We start from the raw sequence: 25,800 nt of genomic DNA on the forward strand, positions 1-25,800 counted from the left end.
GAGGCTCGGTCCCATCGGAACCGGTGATTGGTTGAGACTGAGGGCGGGCGCCCCGCCTTGCCAAACGCGGATTGGCCAGAGCGGCGGTCAGAAAGCAGGAACAGCCTTTCCCCCCCTCCCACTAGCCCAAAACCGGGGACAAATTCTCGAGGTTTTCCAGCTGAGGAGCCAGTCGGTGGCTGTTCTAACTGCTTGCTCCAGAGATTGGAAACAACGGAGAAGGCAGTCGTATTGACGGAAAGCCCATCTCCAGCCGTCCGCTGGCTCATTAAAAATTTCCCAGGGACATTACCATCACGAGGTAAGAGCCTGGAGCGTGTCCTTCATTTATTTGTTAACCGTTTATGGTATTATTTACAGGCGGGGTCGCATCCCACCGCTCTGGATCCGCGGAATGGAGAGTAAACGGAGGAGGGTTCCCCGGGGAGGGGAGAGGAACGCGTCCGAGCCCGGCTGTCAGTCTGGGTGCTCTGTGCGCCGCTTTTTTCCCTTTCGAGGTCTGGAGCAGCGTGTCGGGGCGGGGCTCAGCCTCACCCTGGCTGAGCCTCGGGCTGCAGGCCTTTCCTGCACAGACTCTGCGCTCGGCCTGAACTTGACCGCAGGCTGGAGGCGCCTGCGGAGCGAATGTGGTGGGCTGGGTCGGAAGGAGGAAGAGACCTCGGAAGGGACGACGGACGCGAGAAGACAGCACCTGCCTGCTCGTGTTTCCCTTTCGCGCGGCCCAGAGTCGCCCAGCAGCAAACCCCGGACGCGAGGATGCCGCGGGGCTCGAGCTCCGCGCCGTCGCTGCTGCCGCGGCAGGGCTGAGGGCGACGGGGCGACAGCCGGAATCTGTACGCGGAGCGGGTGGTTGGCAGGCGAGACCGCGCGGCGGAAAGTGCGGTACCCCAGCCGCCTGCAGTGCCGCGCGGTCCGGACGCGGTGCTTCCTGCGCGTGTTGCCCTGGCCACTCATCTGTCTGAGCCCGGGAGCCGCGCCCAGGATCGCCAACTGTCCAAAGGTGAGCTTTTCAGGGGATCAGAATAGAGAAGGATGCAGAGCCCTGGGTGGTGTCGATCTGAGGACGTGGGGTTTGCTTTGCCAGAAGAGCACTGTAATCTCAAGGCCTCGTGGCTGTTGTCTCTTTTAGCAGCCGTTTTCGGTAGGGATTTCACAGGGCGTGACAAAGACGAGACTCCGGGTTGCAGCAGCCAAGGAATTTGGAGTCTCTGAAGCTCCACTGGCTTTTCTGGGCTTCAGACTGGGAATGTGCAGCAAGGCCCCTTCAGTCCTCGGCACCATCCTCCGGGGCGGGGGAGGAAGGAGGCTGTCGGTGGTTTCGGACTGAGCAACTAAGGTGACAGATGATGATGGTTTTGAAAAACAGCTATGGTGTCGTAGACTAGGAGAAAAATAAATGTACCATTGCGTATAAAAGATCTCGGTTATAATTGTTCGGTAGTGCGTTCTCGCTGATTTTTTTTTTTTTTTCCCCACCTTAGTCATTTTCTACAGACCACCGAGGTAGGCACCTCCCTTGACTGGACTCTTAGAGAAGAGGAGGGAGGTGCTGGTGATGTAGTGTAGAATGTACAGGAAAATTCTTCTTAAATGATGGTTTGGAGTGTGATCTGTGAGTTGGATCCACCTTTACTGAAATGTTTTAAAAGATATTTGTGGAATTAGAATTAATGAATATTTTTCACTGCTCCCCTGTTCGTTTCTCTATTCCCACATCTAAATATATATCCACAACAAACCTAAGGGGATTCATTTGGGATCCTTTTTTTTTTTTTCACCTCCTGTAGACTAATATATCTCTTCCTCTTGCTAATAAAGAGGATAGTGGAGTCCACGTTTCCTGAAGTGCATTTGGGAGATTTCCAGAGCATTTGAATTTATCGGGGTGGATTTGTTATTTTTTTATAGTGTCGTTAGGAAATATTTTCAGAATATTAAAACTGCCTGTGTTTTCATTGTGGAAGTTACTGATGTAAAGATACCCGAGTGGCACTTTATAATGGACAGATATGAACACTTCCTAAAATGTCTTTGCTCAAGGGATAGATGTAAGCAGTTTTCAGTAGTACTGGTCTTCATAACTCTTGGATAATTTTGGCATGTGCTTAACATGATGGCAGTAAGCTGTCCTTTTGACCTGATTTCAACAGTCAAGGGCAGTTTAACTCAGATCCCAAGTGCCTCCTGCCAGAAACCATGAGTGCCTCCCTTGTCCAAAAATACATTTGGATAGCTCTGTGTTGTTGAAAGCATTGTGGGATTATAAAGTTGGCATAGATATCTTGTAGATACATAAATGGCTTTTCTGCACGACTCCCTCCCCCAATTTTATTTTTACATCAAGGGTATACCTCAAAGTTTGCTACAAACCAAACGTATTTTTTTCCCTTCCCAATGCTCTTCACCTGAGAGTTCCTACTCTCAGAATGTGGCTTTTCACCAGTGCGCTTACGTAGACTCACAACGTATTGCATTTAACCCTCTTTGCTGAGAATCCCATGTTGGTCATTATTTCAATCAGGGGTCAGCCAATCAGGGGTCAGCTTTGTTCAGTAGTCCTCATTCTGTGTCAGAACTTTAGCGTATCATTAACCAAAGCACTGAGGAAGAGGAAGATGCAGGCCTGGTCAGACAGATGGATGTTAAAATGATGACAAAGGAAAGTATTTTCGGCATGTATATATTGAGAGTATGTAGCATATAGGCACTCACACATTTAAAAAAAAAATCATGTGGATTTCCCATCGTGGTGCAGTGATTAATGAATCCGACTGGGAACCATGAGGTTGCGGGTTCGATCCCTGGCCTTGCTCAGTGGGTTAAGGATCCGGTGTTGCCATGAGCTGTGGTGTAGGTCGAAGACTCGGCTCCGATCCTGCGTTGCTGTCACTGTGGCGTGGGCTGGTGGCTATAGCTCTGATTGGACCCCTAGCCTGGGAACCTCCATATGCCACAGGAGTGGCTCAAGAAAAGGCAAAAAGCCAAAAAAATTAAAAAAAAAAAATCATGTGAGTAAAGTCAATTCTGAGCCACACATTTTGGAAAACGGTTTGGGCAAGGTGACAGATTGTCAATTTTTTTCCCTATGGAATATGACCGCCAGTGTACTACCATTTTTTTTTTTTTTTTCCTTTTTTTTTTTGGCTGTCCCAAGGCATATGGAGTCCTGGGGCCAGGGATCAGTTCTGAGCCACAGTCACAACCTAAGCCACAGCTGTGGCAACGAGGGATCGCCAATCAAACCTGCAACCCAGCTCTTCCAAGTCGCCACCATCCCATTTCTCCACAGCGGGAACTCCTAGGTTGCTTATGTAAATAATCTGCTAGGTAGCTAGGATTCCAATAAAGTTATTTATTTTCTTGCTTAGTTTAGTTTTAAAATTTTATTTTTCCTAGTAGAATGTGTTGTGAAGCATAATGTGTTCTTGGGCTCTTTGTTTATTTAACTTTTGCTCTGACATTTGTGTGTCTCCAAATGGTTTTCAAGCAGAATTACTTCCACCTTTGACCCTTTGGGATTACTTTGAAAAATTGGATAAATATGTGAAAAATGAAAATAAACCAGTCTCGGTATCTGATTGAGAGATTGATACACAGGGTTCCTGAATAACGTTTTTTTTTCTTGGTTTTTTTTGATTTGCAGGATGGCAAAAATGGGTGCCAATTTTTAATTGCTGAACTGACATGTAATATTTCTTAAGTGTTTTTTAGTTTGTTCTCTATTTGTTACAAAGAACACTCTTCTTTCTTTCTTCCTTTCTTTCATTTTTCTTTGAAGGCTTTTGTTTTTTCTCCCGCAGTATAATTTTGACCTGCTAGTCAGTGCCTAGTTATTTCCATGGGCATCTGGAAAGCTGGGGGCCTATGGTGGCTGATTCATAGTTTGAAGCTCTGAAGGAAACTTTTCTTGATGCGCAGGTTTTAATTCAAAGTTGTTATTTAGCTTGGGAACACAGGTCGTCTTCGAATTGTTTTCCTGGGGAATATGGAAATTAGTATGATTTAGTGACATTGCATTTGACAGAGGAGATGGAACCACATTTTTAGACACTCCCCTGCTTGCATAAATGATGCTGACCTAAGCTATCTGTCTAACTGGGTTACCTACCTATGCCAATAGCCTTAAAGTATGCCTTAAAGTAAATGTTTCCCTGTGACCATTCTGCTTACTTTCTGAGATGATTATGCAGATAATGAATGAGGAAAGAGGCCCAGCTGGGTACTGATTTCAGTTTTTGCAAACTTAAACTCCTCTTAAACATTCTTTTTTTTTGTCTTTTTGCCTCTTCTAGGGCTGCCTCTCGCGGCATATGGAGGTTCCCAGGCTAGGGGTTTAATCGGAGCTGTAGCCACCAGCCTACACCACAGCCACAGCAACATGAAATCCAAGTTGTGTCTGAAACCTATGCCACAGCTCAGGGCAACGCCGGATCCTTAACCCACTGAGCAAGGCCAGGGACCTAACCTGCCACCTCATGGTTCCTAGTCGGATTTGTTAACCACTGCGCTATGACAGGAACTCCAACTCCTCTTAAACATTCTTAAATAATGTCTCCAGTGGATATATGTTCCATGACAGAAATGCAGCTGTTTCATTTTATTTATTTTACTTTTGGAAGATAGGGAAAAAAGAAGAGCTGCAGAAAAACTTTACTCAATATTTATTTGTTTGTAATTCTACAACTCTTGCTTAGCCTGATAACAAAATGGCCCAAGGCTGAATATGGTATACATGCTTTCAGATTGAAGCCAAAAGAAGCCAACTACTTTCCTAATTTCTGGTGCACTCTTCAAATGTGACTGTTGTCTGATAAACATATTTAAAGTTTTATTTTTTTCTATGTGGTATAAAGCTGCTTTGCGAATTATCTCCAACGGTAATTAATACGTGTTCTCTTACTTGCTAGATTGTATTATATTGTCAAAGTTCTCCACAAGGTCACCCTTCTATGACAGTTTTTGTTTTTGAATAAAATGTGACTTTCAAATTGAAGTCGTTACCACCTTTTTTTTTTTGAATGGAATATGTTGCTTCCCTTTGATATTTGGTAACCAGAGCTGCTATGTCTTCCCTGCCCCCAGTATTGTCATAGAAGAGAATTTCAGTCTTTTTGGTCTTTTAGGGCTGCACCTACATACAGCACGTGGAAGTTCCCAGGGTAGGCTCCAATCAAAGCTGTAACTGCCAGTCTATGCCACAGCCACAGCAACACCAGACCTGAGCCAAGTCTGTGACCTACACCACAGCTCACGGCAACCCCAGATCCTTAACCCACTGAGAGAGGCCAGGGATCAAACCCTTGTCCTCAGGGATCCTAGCGGGGTTCGTTAAGGGCTGAGCCACGCTGGAAACTCCCAAGTTTCAGTCTTTAGTACATGTTATCTAAAAGATATGTATCCAAGAAGGAGTGACCTCCTAAGTCTTTTGTGATCCATTAATTGTTTGGGAGGCCATCTTCATTCTAAATTTTGAGAAGACAGGCCTCAGACGTCTTCCATTGCTTAGGTGTCTAAGGGTGTTCTCAAATTTTAATACTGCTTTATTTACTGAAAGGAGTGATGGCTTTTCCTACACCATCGCTCGTCTGATGTCCAAAAACTTACTTGAAAGTGATTGATGTCTGTAATGCATTTTCTTACAGATGCACTCAAGCTGGGCTCTTTATGTGTGTACGTTTGTGCCTTTTGGGGAGATTCTTTTTTTTTTTTTTTTCCCCCGGCTGCACCCGCTGCATGTGAAAGTTCCCAAGGCAGGGATGGAAACTGAGCCACAGCAGTGACCCAAGCTGCTACAGTTACAATGCCAGCTCCTTAACCTGCTGAGCCACAAGAAAGCTCTCAGAGGCACATTTTTTTAAGTTCATTTTTTATTGTGAAATAATTCATACGTAATTCAAGTGTTGAATTTAGCATAACACCTGCACACCCTCCACCAGCATTGTCAGATTTACCATCTTCGAGATGGTTTTTTTCCTTTTTTTTTTTTTTTTGCATTTTAGGGCTGTAGCCTTGGCACATGGAAGGGTTTCTAGTCTAGGGGTCCATTTGGAGCTGCAGTTGCCTGCCCACTCCACAGCCACAGTAACGCAGGATCCGAGCATGTCTGTGACTTACACCATAGCTCATGGCAATGCCAGATCCTTAACCCATTGAGCAAGACCAGGGATCAACCCGTGTCCTCATGGATACTAGTCAGATTTGTTACCTCTGAGCTGTGATAGGAACTCCCAGGATGGTTTTTAATTCCTAAAGTGATAGAACAAAGTCCTGTGGAGATGAACTTCTGACCTTATCTGTATAGCAAACTGCCAGAAATACAGCCCTTCCTGCACGGTTGCAGGAGTTCCCCTGCCAACACCCTGGGGAGGCTTTCAGACGAACTGCAACTGTTAATGTAAATGCATAGATCAGCAGCTCATTCATAAGGGCTGCTTGTCATAAATGTCCTTCCACCCAGTCCCTGAGGTCCCACCTGTCACAAGTGGTTTATCCTTGCATATCTGGGAGTGTTCGCCTGAGCCGGTTTACATAAACCAGAGTTTCAGAATATGTCAAGTTTAGTAAGCTGACATATCTTAAAGCAAACAGCTTAGATCTTAGGTTGTATCTTTGCCAGGACATGGGCCCTCTTTGAGTACAAAATTATCAGAAATATTCCATTAACTAGTTTTTTTTTTTTTTCTTTTTAACTCTCCTAAGAGACTTTGTTCTTGCTAATATCTGCCCACCCTTTCTTTAGAGCAATGGAGTCGATGAAGGGAAGACTTTATCTATCTGTTTTCTATAGTCTCACTACTCAAAAGTCTGGGCCTGCCATCACCAGGGAGCTGGTTTGCATCTGAATCTACAGGTGAACAAGCTCCCCAGGTGATTGCAGGTCAAAGTTGCAGAAGCCCTTGTTCTACATACGGGCACCTGGGCGATTTTTGGATAGAATATAAGCACTGAATCCATCCATTTTTGATCCACTCTTTTTAGAAGTAGGCTGTTAGGTGCCACCTTTACCAGACTTCATTCTTGTTGATATTTGATGATGTAATTTCGAATTTAGATTTGAAATTACTGATGGGAGTTTCTCTCTCCGTCTCTTTCCACTCAGTTGCATCAGTTTTCTGGAAGACAGCCCGTTGTTCCACTGACCTTTTTCTTCATTCCTGAGCCCGCTGGAGTTATGTCCACAGCCGCCTTAATTACTTTGGTTAGACGCGGCGGGACCCAAGTGAGAAGCAGAGCGCTGCTCAGCGGCCGCCTGCTGCAGGACGGCAGGTGGGGGGTGACGCCCACGTGCCCCGGCTCCACGTCGGAGCCCAGGTGTTCACGGTTTGATCCCGATGGTAGCGGCCGGCCGGCCACCTGGGATAATTTCGGCTTCTGGGATAACCGCATAGACGAGCCAATTTTGCTGCCGCCCAGCATCAAGTACGGCAAGCCGATTCCCAAAGTCAGCTTGGCGAACGTGGGCGGCGCCTCGCAGATCGGCAAACGCAAAGAGAACGAAGACCGCTTTGACTTCGCTCAGCTCACGGACCAGATCCTGTACTTTGCGGTGTATGACGGCCACGGCGGGCCCGCCGCTGCCGATTTCTGCCACACCCACATGGAGCAGTGCATCCTGTAGGTACCATGAACACTGACCTGCCCTCTTTGCAGTTGGCCTTAGGCTTCCTGCTGAAATTTTCGTCTTTTGGCCAGGATGTTCGCAGTTACCATAATTATCTTAGTAGTTTGCAGAAGCTCAAGCATGCCATTTATTACTGATTATTACCATTTCAGAAAGTTTTTTTTTTTTTTTTGTCTTTTCTAGGGCCCCTCCCATGGCATATGGAGGTTCCCACGCTAGGGGTCTAATCAGAGCTGTAGCTGCTGACCGACACCACAGCCACAGCCACGCCAGATCCGAGCCGTGTGTGCGACTCACAGCTCAGGGCAACGCCAGATCCTTAACCCACTGAGCAAGGCCGGGGAGCGAACCCACAACCTCTTGGTTCCTAGTTGGATTGTTTCCTCTGCTCCACGATGGGAACTCCAGGATTCATTTTTTTAAAGAATGGAGTCTTGAGCTTTTATTGTTTTTTAAAGGCTTGTCTCTGTGCCTTATTTCTCAATCTGATTGGGTAATATGTGGGTTTTAAACATCAGAGGGGCAAGTCTCAGAGGAGGTCCTTTGTGTGGACTGACTCTGCTAACTGGAGGGACCAAGAGGAAGGCAAGAAATAGATTGTAAAATGGTTTTTTATGATTCTCCTTTCCTCTCCACAAAGGGATTTGCTTCCTAAGGAGCAGGACTTGGAGACTGTGTTGACCTTGGCTTTTCTAGAAATAGATAAAGCCTTTGCAAGGCACGCCCACCTCTCTGCTGATGGTAAGTAAAACAGTGTCATTCCTTAGGGTCCTGGGGAATTTGGGGTGCAAAGGAAACAGTTTAAGCCTTTTAGGGGTGGGGATTTCAATGTCCATGTATTTGTAAGGATGCTTATGTTGAAAATGATTTTTAAAAAATAGTCACTTTAAATGCCGTTTAGAATCCAAACGAATGGTCGTACCTCACTTTTAAATAAAGTATCTTGGAGATTGTTTTAGAAATTGAAGCTCCAAAATGGTTCTGATAATTGCATTTCAATTTTAAAAAGATTTAAAAATTTTTGATCTGTTTGATCACTCATTTTATGGACAAGAGGTCCATACTATGAGAGGGTTTATTGTTTTGGGTTTTTTTCTTTTTTTTTTTTTTTTAGTGGAATCCCATGAGCAAGTACTGAAATACACTACAGGGTAATCTCGGTTAGCCAGGGAGTGATTGCCAGAGAGACAAGAAGAAAATTGCTAATTGGTCCTTGGTAGGAAAGGACAGTGGGTAATATGCACTACTGCGTAAAATTAGAAGGAAGATATTTTTTCTTCCACTTCTTAAAAAAGCTTGATCTTGCAGCTTTTTTTTAACCACAAGGACATGTCAGCTGAGTTTCAGAATTTGTTTACTCTACATCCTTAAATTTTGAAAATAAAATGTTTTGGATTTTGAATAAATGTATCCAAACCGTTTCAGGAAAATGTAGCTCATGGTTTCTAGCTAGCTGGCCTCCCAATTTATTGCTCATTAATGTTAAGATGGGAAACTTCTGTAGCAACCATTTAAATATATGCCTGTAGGCCTCTTAACATTAAGGATTTGAAAATGAATTGTGCAGTAACATAAATCTGTGTCTGCTTCATCCTTTTGTTTAAAGGAGATCAAAGTGGACCGCAGCAGTGTTATTTTTATAATTTTCAGTGCGTATTTCAGTGCTAGGGAGCGAAATTCTCCTCTTTACAGATAAGGAACTGAAACTCAGAGAAGTAAAAGGTTAGCTTCAGAAACAGGCCTGGGATTTTCCTGGCACCCACTGAGGCCTCTCTCATGGGCATATTTAATGATTAAGTATAAGAGAAGATGACTGTAGGATGGCCTATTTGCCAGCATCAGGGATTTTTTCTCCTCTTTTTCAAGAACCTTTTCATCACCATACTTCTCTGAAAAGCGTTGGAGTCCACTCTCTTTGTTCAGGGATTTATTTTTTCATTGTACGTTTTTCAGGCTCATTTTCTCTTCCTCATTCCTTTGGACTTTTCCCCTTCCATCTGGCCTCTTACCTTAGGAAAATAAGGGTTGAGAGAAGGTAATTGTTAACAGAAGATTCTGTTCTTAATGAGTAAAACATACGAAGGCGAAGAATACATTAAAACATTTTCTTAGTGTTTTATAGCTGAATATTGGTGTGCTCTTATTTCATCCATAGCCAGGTTGGCCGTATCTCACGCCATGCAGTTGATCGGCTGTAGCGCAGGTGGTGTGCCCCAGCTGTTCTGTAAACAGGTAGAGCTTACTGGGCAAGGTTTTCAGATTCAAGCTTATCATGGGAATGTGGCCAACCGTCAAAAAAACACTACCCCGTTATAAGCGGAGTCAGCCTTTTTGAAAAGGATCTAATTGGCGAAGATGCTTAAGGCAGTGATAAATTTGGTCTAAAGATGTGCGAGGACGCCTTTCATTTATTAAATAATAAATTACAGGGAGAGAATTTACTTGTCTACCTTAAAAGAAACTTTGTAAAGATACCAGTCAGTTGTGCAAAGAAGTCACATGCTTCATTTCTAAAAATGACATGAAAATGTGTTTATTCAACTTAGCTCCTCTGTCATATACTTCAAAGAGTCAGTGATCTCAGAACTTTCGTAGGATACGCTAGAATTTATTTTTCATTCAATGGCTGTTTGCTTGCAGCTATAACAGGGCATGACAGAATGACGCTTAGTGGGCAACTAAAAGAGAGAGGGTCTTTTATGATGTTCTTAAAGCTTATTTTGCATGTATTCTTATAGATCAATTAGTCTGTGTGGTTTTTTAAAAGTAAGTATTCTGAGAACAACTTTTTTTTTGTCTTTTTAGGGCCGCACTTGCGGCATGTGGAAGCTCCCAGGCTAGGGGTTGAATCGGAGCTGTAGCCACAGGCCTGTGCCACAGCCACAGCCGCCCCAGATCCAAGCCACGTCTGCGACCTACACCACAGCTCACGGCAACTCGGGATCTTTAACCCACTGAGCGAGGCCAGGGATCGAACCCTCGTCCTCATGGATGCTAGTCGGGTTCTCTAACAGCCGAGCCACAACAGGAACTCCATCTGAGAACAACTATAAACTTTTTTAATAAGTTGCCAAGGCTTTCAAAGATGGCGAAGATTGATATTTGGGGCCTATTTTATCAAATCTATTAAAGCCACTAAAAATAGAATGCTGTCTATGTTTAACTTCTCAATTTGTGGATTAAAAAAAAAATAGCACTGCAGGTTTCAAAGTCACTATTTAAATTAAGCAATTTTTTTCTTTCAGTTTTTAGTAAGAACTGAAGCAGTGTCAGTATCATAAGGGTAGATAATATTCTTTTTGGCATAGCTATGAGTAGGATCAGTGCCAGTTAAGCATGATTGTGACGTAAGTGTAGTTGGCCCTCTCCAATTTCTTTCCCCCTTTCTTTTAGCTTCAGCTCCATTTGCCCTCCTCGAACCCTTCCTGTGAGAAGTTTGAGGGTAGGGACCATGGCTTATTCATTTTCAAATCTCTAGTGTTCAGCATCCTGCAGAGAATCTGGAAGGTACTCCATCATCATTATTTGGATTAAACTGATCTCCATTGGCTATTCTTTCTTACCAAAGTTATTACTTATTCCTTGATTATCCAGTAGCTGATGTAACCAAATTATTCATATAATGTATGAGTTATCACTTCTGGGGTTTTGAGTTTTGAGTAAGGAAACCTGAACAGAGATTGGTGAAGCCATAGGAATGAATCACTAATGGTGGAATTTCAGGTAGGGAGAAGTGCCCCACGTATATCAGCTTTCTTAAGAGAAAGTGGAAATAATAAGGGGAAAATAAAACTCTCATCTTTTTAAGACTTTGGTCAAAGCTGTCATATCTGTATAAAATACTTCAAATTATTTCATAAGCATTTAAAGTATTTATTGCTTCAGTTGAAAATGGGGGGTAGTTTGAGGATGATAAAACGAGAATGCCACTTAACAAGAAATGGCCATAAGAAATGGCTGGCTATTTTTATTGATTTGTTGTAGACGCATTTTTGAACTGACCATAATTTACGAGTAGCTAATTTCATCATCTTTAAATATTTCATATTCATTACAGACCAGTCATGTGTGTTTTTACAGTTAATGAAACCAGACAGTAAGGTCAAATGATATCCCTTGAGTCTATGGTTGACGAACAAATGGTCACTTAAACCAGGTGGTAGAAAACTTAGATGATATCCCATATATCCTATAAACTCTTCAAAGTGTTTCTAGATTGCTTAAGATTTGAAAGCAACAAAGCTCCCCAAGAGACAAATGGATCAAAAAGAGAAGACTTACTCTGACGTTCAGAGTGGGAGACGTTGGTGGCAGCCTTGTGAGTCTCATTGGAAACTTCCATGCTCTTCATATGACTTGATCTCTTTATGGAAGAATTAAAGTACAAGATAACCAGTGTGAGAAATGCAGTGTTTTTGATTTCCCTTCTCAGGCTGGAGGCAGCCAAAAAACAAAACAATAGAAACAGTACTGAAGAGATGTTCTTATTGGGCTGTCACTGCTTCAACTCATGAATTTGATTTAGTGTTTCTCTTTCATTCCTGTCTAGAGCAACCGTTTTAATAAATACTGAAACTGTATGGGTTTATACATATTATTGTTTACACAGTTGAATAATTATGGGGGGGTGTTTTAACTTTGAAAAGTACAGCTTTTACTCTTTATGTTGCCATTCAAAATCTTGATGGTTTTTCTTTTGATATGTCAACCTGCAACACTGGGGGAAAGAGAGAGCTGCAGAAATTCCCATTTGATGAATTACATGAAATTGTAAATATTGGTTAGACCTCAAGTCTTACTAGCCTTTATTCAGGCAATTGATTTAGTCATTCTACTCAAAAAAAGAAAAAAAGCCTTCTAGATACTGCAATCCTGCATTAAGCACCATTAACAAATAAGACATTCCTTGTTATCTGGTAAAGGAGGTGCTTTAATTCCTTCTTGATTTATATGTAAGTCCCAGTAATTTGATGGTATATTGTAGTTTGCATTCTTTTTAATATACTTTGTCAGATACAAATTATTTAGTGTTCTACCCACGAATTTTCCCTTTGGTTAGTGGGACAATTGTGATATGGATGCCAAACGAATTGACAGTGCATTTTTTTCCAACTCAGTAAAGGTACTAATTTACTCTTCAAGACTAACTATTTAAGTGAGTGTGAGTATGTAGATGTGTGCCTATGTCACCACACATGGGTCTTAGTGCACATGCACTTGTACATCAGTTTTCCTGCCTTCGGAAGCCACACAACTAAGTGTTACTCCATGATGAAAACGTAGACTCAGCTACAAAATACCATCAACCTGGACAAACTGAGCTTTAGAATCATTGATTTGGCATCTCCTGGAATATGGTACAATTGCTAGTGAAATTCTCACCAGAATAAAAACCCTTGGCCTTATTTTGCAGCTCTTTCTCTACCTTCCCTTGTGTTGCAGGTCTGTAACGTTTGAGCACAATTCCTGGGTGAATTTCCTATTTGCCTCTGTGCGTGTTATTTGTGGCAGAGAACAGTGCCGGGTCAGCAGCTCTAGACCTGGAGCCCGTGGACACTATATGCTGGGCTTCAGTGGCAAGAGAGACCTGCTTAATTTTGTCCCAGGTGATGCAGTCCAGCGGTTCCTAGCCTGGACTACTGGAAGGTTCCCACATCCTCTTTGTCCCATTAGTTGAGATGACTTGCAGTAGAAAATGTCCAGTGAGTGTTCAGAACTTATTGAAAGATGTCTTAGTTTTATAGTTTTGTTGTTAGGGAAAAAAGTGAGAATTTTTACTTCCATGTTAAATGCAAATAAATGCTGATTTAATACTTATATTGTTAGATGCTTAGCAAACCAGAGCCAACGGTTTTAAAAACTTTCCCATAAATCCTGGGATTTTGGAACTGTGAGGTTGGGTTGATTAAAAACTCAAGCTCTTTTAAATTCTTACGTGGCAGAGCTGTGAATTACAATCCTGAGGAGCTAAACTTGAAGTTTTCTCTTATGAAATGTTAACTCTTCTGATGTCGCCAATTAAAACCCACTTGGTAAAAAGCTGCCCCTGACAGTTTAAACAAGGAAGGGGGATACGAAACTCCCTGGACAGGCAGCATCTGGGCAAAAGCCCGTGTTTGCTTGCCTGCCTCTTCTAATCATTTGAAAGGATTACAGTGGTTAAACTGCAAAGATTGCTTTGCATAGGGTTTTCGGGAGCTCAGGCCGACATTTGTAATATAAACTTAACTGATGTACTAAAACATCTGTGTTGTACAATGAAAAAATTTAGCATTGCCAAGATAACGTTCCTTTGACACAACAGTTCCAAAATCAAGAGATGAGTGGGAAGCTAGTGCAACTACAAACGCTCTTTCTCAATAAAGTAAATTCAGCATGGATATAAAAGATTAAGCGAGGTTTATTCCTTTTTTCCTTTCCATTTTACTTATCTGATTAAAGCAGGCATTTCAATATACTGATTGGAAAATGTATGCATGTATATCTTGCCAAAATGCATTACTGCTGTTTTTAAAATTCTCTTAAAAAAAAAAAAAAATTGGGGCGTTCCCTTGTGGCCTAGTGGTTAAAGATCCAGCATCGTCACTGCTGTGGCTCGGGTTTGATCCCTAGCCTGGGAACTTCTCATGCTGTGAGCGAGGCCAAAATAATAAAATTTGTAAAACATTTTAAAAATAAAAATATATTTTAAAAGTATTAAAAAAATTCAGAAAGACAGCCTCAATCAGTCAAATTAATAGCATACTTCGTTTTTCGTAAATCTGCTTTTGTAATCAAAATCATCTTTAGATGATCACCTGAGTATTTTACTTAGATGCTGGAAAGCGTTAACCATGTTACTAAAGACAATACCTGCTTTAAATGTTATCTTTTTCAATTTCTTGAATTTCCTTTACTTTTTAGCCCATAATTTCCAGTATTCTCACTTGGACAAGGCTCAATGCACCCTTAAAAATTTTAAGAAGTAGTAAAGAACTTAGGGCAGACACTGTTAGAATAAACCTACAAAAGAGGAAGAATGTACTTTGTTTTGGTTTTTTTTGTCTTTTCTAGGGCCACACCCGCGGCATATGGAGGTTCCCAGGCTAGGGGTCTAATCGAAGCTGTTGTTGTACCACAGCCACAGCAATGTGGGATCCAATCCGCGCCTGCGACTTACCCCACAGCTCACGGCAACGCCAGAGCCTTAACCCACTGAGCAAGGCCAGGGATTGAATCCGAAACCTCATGGTTCCTAGTCAGATTTGTTAACCACTGAGCCATGAAGGGAACTCCAGGAAGAATGCACTTTGGATGGAGGAAGTAGTGGCGCCTTCAAGCCAACCAACATATAATTTTGTTATTGGTCGGAGGAAATTATTCTTGGAATGCTGTGGGCCCAGGGCGTGACCACAGAAGCAGGCAGTGCTGTCCTGCCTTTGGGTACAGACTGATGGTGTTAGATCCTGCCTGGACCAGAAGTGTGACCTGTAACCTGGCTTATGGGAAACTGGAATGAATTTCCTCCTCTGCCTTGCACATGTTCTCCTAATGTAATGATGGCTGTAACTTTGTTTCAATTTTGGGGAGGACAAAGATAAATAAGAAAAGAATGTGAACCTTTAATCATTTTAGGATTTTTTGTTGAACTTTTAAAATTTTTTTAAAGGCCATACCCACGGCATATGGAGGTTCCCAGGCTAGGGGTCTAATCGGAGCTGTAGCCCTGGGCCTATACCACAGCCACAGCCACAGCCACACCAGATCCCAGCCACATCTTCGACCTACACCACAGCTCACAGCAATGCCAGATCCTTGACCCACTGAGTGAGGCCAGGGATCGAACCTGTGTTCTCATATATACTAGTTGGGTTCATTAACCCCTGAGCAACAACGGGAATTCCATTGTTGAACGTTCGTAAAATTAAAACAGTTGTAGAAGGAAAGAAGATAAAATATAGCACTCGAAGAGCCAGTGGTGTGCACTCGGCATAGCCTGCTTATCCCATTAACGAAGGATACTGTCATAGGATGGGGATGAGAAATGTAAGAGAAAACCGAAGCGCATAGATTACAGAAAAGTGGGCTTTCCTGAATGGGCTCCGCAGAGCTAGAGCATGGTGCCATGTTAGTCAGTCTAATTAACTGTAATACTCTTATTTGTGACACGTGGTATGCACACAAAAGTGTCATAATAATAAACTGAACTTGACTATATAAGTGGAAGCCATTTGAAGACAGTGGTGCATTTTTTTTTTACCAAATTAAGTTAGCAATTTTTTCTTTTTTTTTTTCCTTTTTTGCTTTCCCGAGGCATATAGAGTTCCCAGCCAGGGATTAGTTATCAACTTTTTCTGTTTGCATGGAGCCTTGTTACTGAGTTAAGTACTTCTTTCTCTGCATGCTCTTACTTACATAGTTCATTTGCATTTTATTTGCATAGCTCTAGTTAAATTAGAATGATGCATTTCAGCATTAGTTTGACATGCCTGTGTTTTATTTTGTAATAATAATTCCATTGCCAATCATTTGACTGTCACTGACTGTACTCTTTATCATAATGTTTGCAGCAACCCTTCTGACTTCTGGGACTACTGCAACAGTAGCCCTGTTGAGAGATGGCATTGAACTGGTTGTAGCCAGTGTTGGGGACAGCCGAGCTATTTTGTGTAGAAAAGGAAAACCCATGAAGCTGACCATTGACCATACTCCGGAAAGAAAAGATGAAAAAGAAAGGTACCACTTCAACTCAACAGTCTTTCTAAGAGGGTGGTATTTATGTAGTTCGAGATAGAAATGAAATCTTGCACTTTAAACTGATTTCATGCTTAAGTTTAACCACGTTGGTTTTCTAAGTATCACATGATAGTTTTGAAACTTTTTCTTGAGCAGGATCAAGAAATGCGGAGGTTTTGTAGCTTGGAATAGTTTGGGGCAGCCTCACGTGAATGGCAGGCTTGCGATGACCAGGAGTCTTGGAGATTTGGATCTTAAAACCAGTGGTGTGATAGCAGAACCCGAAACAAGAAGGATTAAGGTAAGGAAGGGCTTGCAAACACTTGTGCACAGGCGAGGAATGAATGCACGGTTGTCTCCAGCTGCAGGCTTTCCCAGAAGCCTCAACTGAAGCCAACATGATTTTTTTTTAAATAAGTAATTAGGAGTTCCCATGTGGCTTAGTGGGTTAAGGATCTGTTACTGTCACTGCAGCGGCTCGGGACACTGCTGTGACGTGACTTTGATCCCTGGCCTGGGAACTTCTGCATGCCGTGGGTGTGGCCCCCACCCCCAAAATGGAAAGATAAACTCTTCAGATAAAGTAAGAAACTACTTTCCTGGCGTAAGTGTTGGTTTTGTTCCACTGAGCTGTGGAATTTGTCTGGAAACGTGGCTCTACTGCCCTTCCTCACCTGCCCCTGGTCATCCAGCGCCACCGTTACGGGGAAGCGGATCCTGACTTCCCTTTTCTACCTACTTCTCCCTCTGTGACATCTTCCGCTTGCTCCTAACCATTATGGTACCCTGACACTTCACCTGTGCGCCCCCCGGCCTGCTCTAGCGCCTGGCATTTTATAGTGTAGCCTCCCAATAATGGCAGCAAAGATGGTTAATTAATTGAATAATTTTGTAGCTATCCCATTTATATTCATTTTGTCTATCAGATACTTCTATAGGGTCTGCTATGTGCCAGGCTCTGTTCAAAATAGCTACTCCTACTCCATTTTACAGAGAAAGCAAATCTAGAGCGTGTAGAACTCAGCTCTGTTTGCCCAGCTGAAAAACAGAGGCAGGTTTCACATCCTGAAAGCCTGGCTCCAGAGATAGCGCTCTCAGCTATCCCATCAGCATTTGGCTATCTGGCTTCTTCCTCTCTGTTGTTAGTAATAAATGGTAGCTTTGTCCTCCATGGTTTATTGCTATTTTGGCCCTAAATACAGGCCTTCCATTTTCACTGTGTTCGCCTACAATCTCTGAAACACAGATGACCACTAAGCAAGCAGATAAAATCTTTGAATTATAAAGATTATTCTAAAGCTGAGTCTAGTTTATTTTATTCTATTTTTTGTCTTCTGTCTTTTTAGGACTGCATCCGCGGCACATGGAGGTTCCCAGGCTAGGGGTCGAATCGGAGCTACAGCTGCCGGCCTACACCACAGCCACAGCAACACCAGATCCCAGCCACGTCCTCGAGCTACACCACAGCTCAGGGCAACACTGGATCGTTAACCCACTGAATGAGGCCAGGGATCGAACCTGCAACCTCATGGTTCCTAGTCGTACTTGTTTCCTCTGCACCACAACGGGAACTCCAAGCTGAATCTAGCTTATAATGCTATGTATTTGGCTCTGATTGCAGCTACATCACGCTGATGACAGCTTCCTGGTCCTCACCACAGATGGAATTAACTTCATGGTGAACAGTCAAGAGATTTGTGACTTTGTCAACCAGTGCCACGACCCCAGTGAAGCAGCCCATGCAGTGACTGAACAGGTGACACAGCAGAGCTTCTGCTAGAAAAGTCCGTCCGAAGTGGGGGAGGAGAGAAGGCCAGAGTCGGCTGCAAGTCTCGGTGCAGCTTAGATGGGCTACCACTGGCCGGAGGTTTCTTTGAAATCTTGGGTTTTAGGAGTTCCCACTGTGGCTCAGCAGTTAACAAACCCAACCAGTATTCATGAGAATGTGGATTTGATCCCTGGCCTCACTCAGTGGGTTAAGGGTCTGGTGTTGCCACGAGCTGTGGTGTAGGTTGCAGACGTGGCTCAGATCCCACACTGCTGTGGCCTTGGTGTAGGCAAAAAAAGGGAAATCTTGGGTTTTAGCTGCAGTATTACAATGAATGCCTTTTTTACACTTGACTCCATATTAGTTCCAATTAAAATTTTTTTTACAATTCTCCCAAGTCATTAAATAAAATTAGCATGTCAAGGAAATGAGCTATGTTTATTTTTTGGCCTTTGTACACATCTTCTTGAGATGACAGTAACTGTGCTGGTAAATTATGACCACAGTAAAGTCTAACGTCACTGACTATGTGTCAGGCACTCTTCTACTCATATCTGTTTAACTCATGTAAGCATCACCATAACTCGCCAAGGCTGGAGCTAGAATTATTCCTCCTTCAGAGGGGAGAAGAGCAGAAGCACAGAGGCTGAGACATTAAATAACTTATTTACGATCACAAAACTGTCCTGTTGCCCAACTGGGCTTCAAACCCAGACAGATGGTCCAATGGTTTAGCCACTGGACCGTTTTAAACTAGACTGCTCCACGGAAGTACCCAATATAGAAACACTATAGCATAGTCAACTTCTAGTTTATAAAAATGGGCGTGTGAAGACAAACAAATATAAAAAGATACATGGATGAGTGGTGTGTCAGCCAGCCAGAGCTAAAATTTGGAAGCTGGATAATATCCAGTAAAAAAAAAAAAAAAAAAAAAAAAAAAAGGTAAAATTTCCATGTGTTAATACTCTGTGGGATAGGGAGTTCTCTTAAGTTATAACATCACTGATGGTTAGAGGCACCCGTTAATTCATACAGCTCTTTTTGCATCGCCCAATTTTTACATTTGCAAATGGGGAACCAAATTTGGTCCAAACTTTTTTAAGGGCTAATACTTGGAATTACCATATAAGACCTTATTTAAAAAGCATTATTTGCTTGAAAACAAATGGCTAAGCATGAATTATTCACTTGGTTACAGTGCGTGCTCACAGGATTAAGGAAACAGCCCAGTTCCATGTGTGACTACTTCTTTCCTAATTTCTTTTTTTCTTTCTTCTTTTTTTTTTTCGGTCTTTTTAGGGCCACACCAGCCACAGCATATGGAGCTTCCCCGGCGAGGGGTTGAATCGGAGCAGCAACTGAGTGAAACCAGAGATCAAACCCGCTTCCTTAGGTTCATTGCTGAGCCACATTAGTGTTTTATATTTGCATCTTTTTCTTTGTTGGTGGACCTAACCGTTCACACAGATTTATTAGCCATGTATACTTCTTGTCTATGCATAGCTCTTTTTTCTGTTATCTTAGAGACATGTTTGTCTATAAGTTACTGTAAGAACTTTCTGTATATTAAGTATATTGTCTAATAATGCAAATATATATATGTGTTTGTTCTTTCAATGTGTGGTAAAACTTTTTTATTCTTTGAGGCTTTTTATATCACATATTTTTTATTTTTATTTATTTATTTATTGGTCTTTTTGCCTTTTCTAGGGCCGCTCCCGTGGCATATGGAGGTTCCCAGGCTAGGGATCTCATCGGAGCTGTAGCTGCTGGCCTACACCACTGCCACAGCAACTCAGGATCCAAGCCGCATCTGCAACCTACACCACAGCTCACAGCAACGCCGCATCCTTAACCCACTGAGCGAGGCCAGGGATCGAACCCGCAACCTCATGGTTCCTAGTCAGATCCGTTAAGCATTGAGCCATGACAGGAACTCCATCACATATTTTTAAACTATTTATTTGTCCTTTTAGGGCCTTTTTTTTTTTTTTTTTTTTTTTTAATCCTTTCCTTCAGAGTTTTGACCTCAGGCCATGAAGTCTTTTGAAATACTTTGACTATTCAGCACTTGGTAACACTGACATATCATTTACTCTTTGCATTGGTTCCTAAAGTTGATTTACAATTCTACTGGAGGAAGTTTAGTTTATGCCAACTTTCCATTTCGTATGGACCATAGCCAACTTCCTTATTGTTCTGTATCTTTCTATACATCCATTTCCTTAGGTTATTATTTCTTTAAGCTAAATTGCAGAATTGCTATGCTGAATGCTTTACGTGTATTTTCTTCTTCAGGAGCTACGTATCTTGTACCTTAGTCCACTAGTGTATCTCTGGCCAAAACTGCTACAGAGGCCTATAGTTAATGCAGTTGTTTGGGGTCATCAGTTATTCTATCCGCAGTCTAAAAAACTGGGCATTGATAAGGTGGTGAAAGAATCACAAGCCCCTGAGAAATAACTGAGAAGTGACTGTGTGTTCAACCGGTTTGACCTTCCTGAGGAAGACTGACTCCTTTTTGTGCAGACTTTGATTGCCACTGATCTCCTCTTCCTTCCTGCCATACCTTGCAGGCAATCCATTATGGTACTGAAGATAACACTACCGCAGTAGTGGTGCCCTTTGGCGCTTGGGGAAAATACAAGAACTCTGAAGTCACCTTCTCGTTCAGCAGAAGCTTTGCCTCCAGCGGACGATGGGCCTGACACTTGCTGGGACTTAGAGTTTCTGTGTGACAGCTTTCACTGAGTGTGTCAAGAAACTGATGAGATCACAGAAGTCACCTGTACTGGGGTAACTCTAGGACTGTAGACCAGCACACAGATCAGTGTCAAAGTCGTAACCATTTACGTGGTAGTTTTTCATAAATACTTGTCATATTTATGTTTAGCCAATTGTACATACTTAGTATGAATAGATGTGTAATTCAGCTATGGTGAGTGAGTCTCTGAGTTGAGTGAGCAAATGAAAAATGTTTTTGATACACTTACTGAGTGCTAAATTTCTATTTCTTTCTTTTTTTTTTTTTTTTTCAATGGCCACCACTGCGGCATGTGTGGTTCCCAGCCCAAGGATTGAATCTGAGCCACAGCTGTGGCCCACGCCAGATCCTTTAACACACTGTGCTGGGCCCAGGGATCGAACCCGTGCCTCTGCAGCCTCCCTAGCTGCTGCAGTTGAATTTAGCAACCCCTCAATTTCTAATCTTTACAACTCTTAGGCAGCTATGAGTTTCTCATGATCATTTCTGATCTTTATTCATTTGACCAGTTTCTTGCCAAGTTCTTACAAACTGAGTATTTTGACAGCTACTCAATGTGATATCTGCAAGTGTTTATTTTTAATAACTGTACCAAGGAGTACATATGAAAACAGTTCTCTGTTTGTATTTTGTAGTCCAGATCACTTATTGGTAAATGTACCAATGCAGAAGAAATTAATTCAGCTGATAAGACACCACTAAACTGCATACAAATGTACAACAGTGCACTTAGATATTTCAACCGTGTCACCAGGTCTCCTCTGCCCTCACACAATTCATTCCTATTTTTCTGTAGCTAAGAATGTTATTATATAGATGTGACTTTTCCTTCATATCAGAAAAGAATATCCAGGCTAAGAGTTCTTTGGTCAAAGTGATACAAATAATATCCAATATTTTGTATCATGTTTCCATTTGTTATCTCTAATTATTTTGTGTTTCATAAATAGTATGTTTATATCGCTTTTTGTATAGAGTCAGCAAGTCAAATAATTTGTCAGTAAAAATAATCCTACACTGACTGATAATTGCTACAAACATAGCTTGAGGGTCCTGTCTCCTAAGAGAGTAAATCTATGAAAAATAATAAAACATTATCTATTTCAGCTTGCTATGTAATTTAGGAGTGTAAAACTATATTTCCTTATATCTGTATGTAAGTTTGCTGTTAAAATGTGAATTTCTAAATGTGCGTATGAGATTGTATCTGCAGCTTATTTCTGCAGGCAATGTGAATTTTTATGTGTATGTACATATGTATATTTTGGATTAATGGAAAATGAAAGGGAACAATTCTGCATAGCTCCTTCACCAGTTAGCTTTAAATTATTGATATGTTTATCTCTAAGCACTCTTGACAAACTGAAGAAAGTTTTATAGTGGAGAACCTGTGGCTACTGTCAGATAAAGGACTATTAAAAATGGCTATAGGAGATATTTTGTGGTGGGTAACTTATGTGGAAGGCCTAGGAACAGAACCAGCGTGTTGACGCTACATTGCTGCATGGTAATTTGCATGTAAAATAACAGGATGTGAGAAAAATAGGGAGTGTTAAGAATGACATGGAAGTTTGTTATGGAAACAAAAGAAAAACCAAAACAGTAAAGGTGATGTACCTTCAACTCTTAGCTTAAGTTTTATTTAGAGGCTTAGTAGAAGAAAGAGGGCAAAATAGCAATATTCACATTTTCTCCTCACCTTTTTTGGGAAGAAAATAAATCTTGAGTTTTCCTGCCGGTATTCATCAGGAAATGTCCTTTGGAAAATAGTGGTAAAGACACATTTCAAGGTTGTTTTGTTTTGTTTTCAAGGAAGTTTGGTAACAGAAAGAAAAACATTATAGGAAAGAACGCAGTCTCCTTTTCATGGCCTGGGAAACGAGGAACCAAAGGTAGGCTAAGAAAGCTGGAGAACGTTCGCCGTCTTTGTGAGTAGGGTCTCGGGACATAAGTATGGAAGCTACATTTAGGAGTATGGCGTTTCCAAACTCACAAGCAAGTGGAAACTCTAGAGCGCAAAATGACCTTCTGAAAATGCAGCTTTTGTTTTTGTTTCGAATTCTTCACATCGCTGTTCTGCTCTTTAACAGCTAGGGAGGGTAGGGACGGTGTGGATTTTTAAGGTCTAAAAGCACGGATGCATTGGGCGGATTGCCAGCTGCGACAAAGAGGAATGTGTAGGGCCTGTAGGTCTTGGTCTGGGCTGGACTTTGCTTTGCCCCCCCCCCAGAAAGTCTTCAAAACCTGAACTCGTTAGTGTTGACTAAAGCCTAAAAACACAGCAGGGTTTGTTTTTCAAGTTACAATGTTGAAGTACAATGTATAGATTGTTATAATCCAGAAAAGATACCCATACTTGTATTAGGCTTCTAGGTCTGTTAGTGGAAATTATGCAAATAGTGGGGGGAAAAGGACTGTTCTGAATAGTTTTTTCAGTTATAACTGTGAAATTGCCATGTGGCTATGACCATGTGGGTGTGGCGTAAATTATATTAATGTAATTAAACTTAAATCAATTGTATTTGTTTGCCTTTCATTTACATGTAGCATATAAATCACCTTTCTAAAATGTGTTGCCAAAGTTTATTTGCCAACATTGATTTGGCAAAATATTCTTTAAAATCATTGTCATTTTTCACACGTATAAATTCTTAAGTACCTTATATATTCAAGTGTAAATGTAATCCCACTTTCCATCAACCGTTCATTTGTTCCAGACCCTTGTGTTAAATGCTTCAAAGTTTTATCCATTTTTTCTGTGGGGGAAAATTTTTTTTTTGGAGGGATCAGTTTTGAATTCCTATGCTCTGTGCTGGGAACGTGTCTCAAGTTCCATTTTAAAAATGACTTCGGAGAACTGTTAGCATGTAATTTAAACAAGTTATTTTTTCAAAGTGGAATTTAATTTTTTTGAAATGAATCTTGGTGGAGAATGAGTAGGCCTAGGCTAACTCTTCAATATCAGAGGACATTTACTTTCCTTTCTAAGGCTGGACAGGGGTTTAATTTCACGGTAATATGATAATAAGAAAACGCATCAAAGCAGATGGGGGAAGGAATGGTTAAAGTTTACCATTGAGCCCTTTTTGCCTTTTCAGGGCCGCACCCGTGGCATATGGAAGTTCCTGGGCTAGGGGTTGAATTAGACCTACAGCCACTGGTCTATACCCCAGCCACAGCAACTCGGGCTCTGAGCCGAGTCTGTGATCCACACCACAGCTCATGGCAATGCTGGATCCTTAACCCACTGAACAAGGCCAGGGATCGAACCCGTGTCGTCATGGATACTAGTCAGGTTCTTTAACCTCTGAGCCATGATGGGAACTCCACCATTGAACCCTTGAGCACAAATACGTATCTGTATTTTTCTCTAGCTTTTCAGTTGCTCACATACCCATGTCTGTGGAAAGTGACCTAAGTTTTTGGTCGAGTTACATTTTATTGTATTTATTAGATTCACTTATCTGGATGACTGCAACAGAAATAAAAATTCACGTCTTTAGAAGCCAAACTGTGATGACCTGCTTTTGTTGGAATGAGACTGCTTGACTTTTTGGCAGCTCCCCTTGGTTGGTAGATGGTTGAAACGGTTCGTTGATGCTCACAGCTGAGTGTTTCGGGCTGTGGAATCATGGCATTGTCCCATCTTCAAGAATGACTCACCTTCTGCTAGATTTCTGTATAGGATTTAGCAGCTTGCTGTGTCCTAAATTAGCTTCATTTCTGCCGAAGTGCTCTTGTGTACACTGGTTTTGTAATTTGCCAAAGTACTAATTGGGGGTAGAGCACTTCTGCAGCGGGTTGATGTCGTCACTGCTTGGACCATTGTTTTAAATGTATGTATTAGAGTTGCACGCATACTGAAATCACATATCTCGGTGTTCAAAACAACATTCGAATAAAGGAAATGCATTAAACACTTTAAAACTGTGTTTATTTGGCATCCAGACTTTCCAACATTTATCATGTGACCCTGTTAACACTGATACAAAGGAGTCAATGAATGGTTTGGAAATTTTTTGAGCAGCCAAATTTTGGCTGTTTGCAAACACACACACTTATCTAGTCAAATCTTTTTTTTTTTTCCTTTTTTTTTGTCTTTTTGTCTTTTGTCTTTTTAGGGCCATACCCATGACACATGGAGGTTCCCAGGCCAGGGGTAGAATCGGAGAACACCTGCCGGCCTACACCACAGCCACAGCAACGTGGGATCCGAGCCGTGTCTGTGACCCACAGCTCACTGGCAACGCCTGATCCTTAAGCCACTGAGCGAGGCCAGGGATCGAACCTGCCACCTCATAGTTCTAGGCGGATTTGTTTCTGCTGTGCCACGATGGGAGCTCCAAATCTTTTTATTTAAAACTAGCTTTGTCTCATTTCTCTCTTCTAAAATATTGTTGGCATATCAGAAGAAAATGGTTGTGATTTCTACAATATTTTGCCTGTAGTATATTTCACCTCAGTATCTCCATGTCTTAAAAATTAGAAACAAGTGTTTGGCCGCGATACTGTAGAACTCAGCATTATGCATTTAATGAAAGCAATTTTTTTTTGTGTTTTTGGGTGGGGGCTTACTCATGGCATGTGGTAGTTCCCAGGCTAGGGGTAGAATCCGAGCTGCAGCTGCTGGCCTACACCACAGCCGTAGCAACGCAGGATACAAGTCGCTCCTGTGGCCTACACCACAGCTCACTACGATGCCAGATCCCCGACCCACTGAGCAAGGCCAGGGACTGAACTTGCATCCTCATGGATACTAACTAGTCGGATTTATTTCCGCACTACCACAATGGGAACTCCCCGTAAGCAATTTTTAATGTCCTGTCATTGACTGAATAAAATGTCATAGTTGGAATTTCTTGGCACAAGGATCTCTTCTAGAATATCCACTGAAGGTAACTCTGTCACCTCCACAGTGGCGGAGATCTA

General features: G+C 42.0%; 1 protein-coding gene across 9 annotated transcripts; it reads left to right on the top strand.

The window, feature by feature from the left end:
- The first annotated feature begins 148 nt into the window (after window positions 1-148).
- PPM1K (protein phosphatase, Mg2+/Mn2+ dependent 1K) lies at window positions 149-24,798 on the top strand. 9 transcript variants are annotated; one of them, XR_014811929.1, is made up of 9 exons: window positions 171-301; window positions 7,100-7,614; window positions 8,262-8,362; window positions 11,015-11,128; window positions 13,133-13,323; window positions 16,171-16,336; window positions 16,493-16,637; window positions 17,958-18,092; window positions 20,684-24,798. XR_014811929.1 is itself a non-coding variant. In XM_084970827.1 (8 exons), exons 2-8 carry the CDS (start codon window positions 7,172-7,174, stop codon window positions 20,813-20,815), a joined length of 1,290 nt encoding a protein of 429 aa, XP_084826953.1. In that variant the 5' UTR covers window positions 171-301; window positions 7,100-7,171; the 3' UTR covers window positions 20,816-24,792.
- Window positions 24,799-25,800: the final 1,002 nt, after the last annotated feature.

Source organism: Sus scrofa, chromosome 8 (genome assembly GCF_054392235.1).
Source record: "Sus scrofa isolate SSC_HxYL_T2T_F1_AM1 chromosome 8, Sscrofa_HxYL_maternal_Yorkshire_Landrace_v2.0, whole genome shotgun sequence".
Lineage (NCBI taxonomy): Eukaryota > Metazoa > Chordata > Mammalia > Artiodactyla > Suidae > Sus > Sus scrofa.

Coding starts and splice junctions, on each gene's coding strand:
- PPM1K (XM_084970827.1), top strand. CDS start 7,172: ATGTCCACAGCCGCCTTAATTACTTTGGTTAGACGCGGCGGGACCCAA. Junction 16,337..16,492: donor AGAAAAGATGAAAAAGAAAG/GTACCACTTCAA, acceptor TTTCTTGAGCAG/GATCAAGAAATGCGGAGGTT. Junction 18,093..20,683: donor CCCATGCAGTGACTGAACAG/GTGACACAGCAG, acceptor CATACCTTGCAG/GCAATCCATTATGGTACTGA.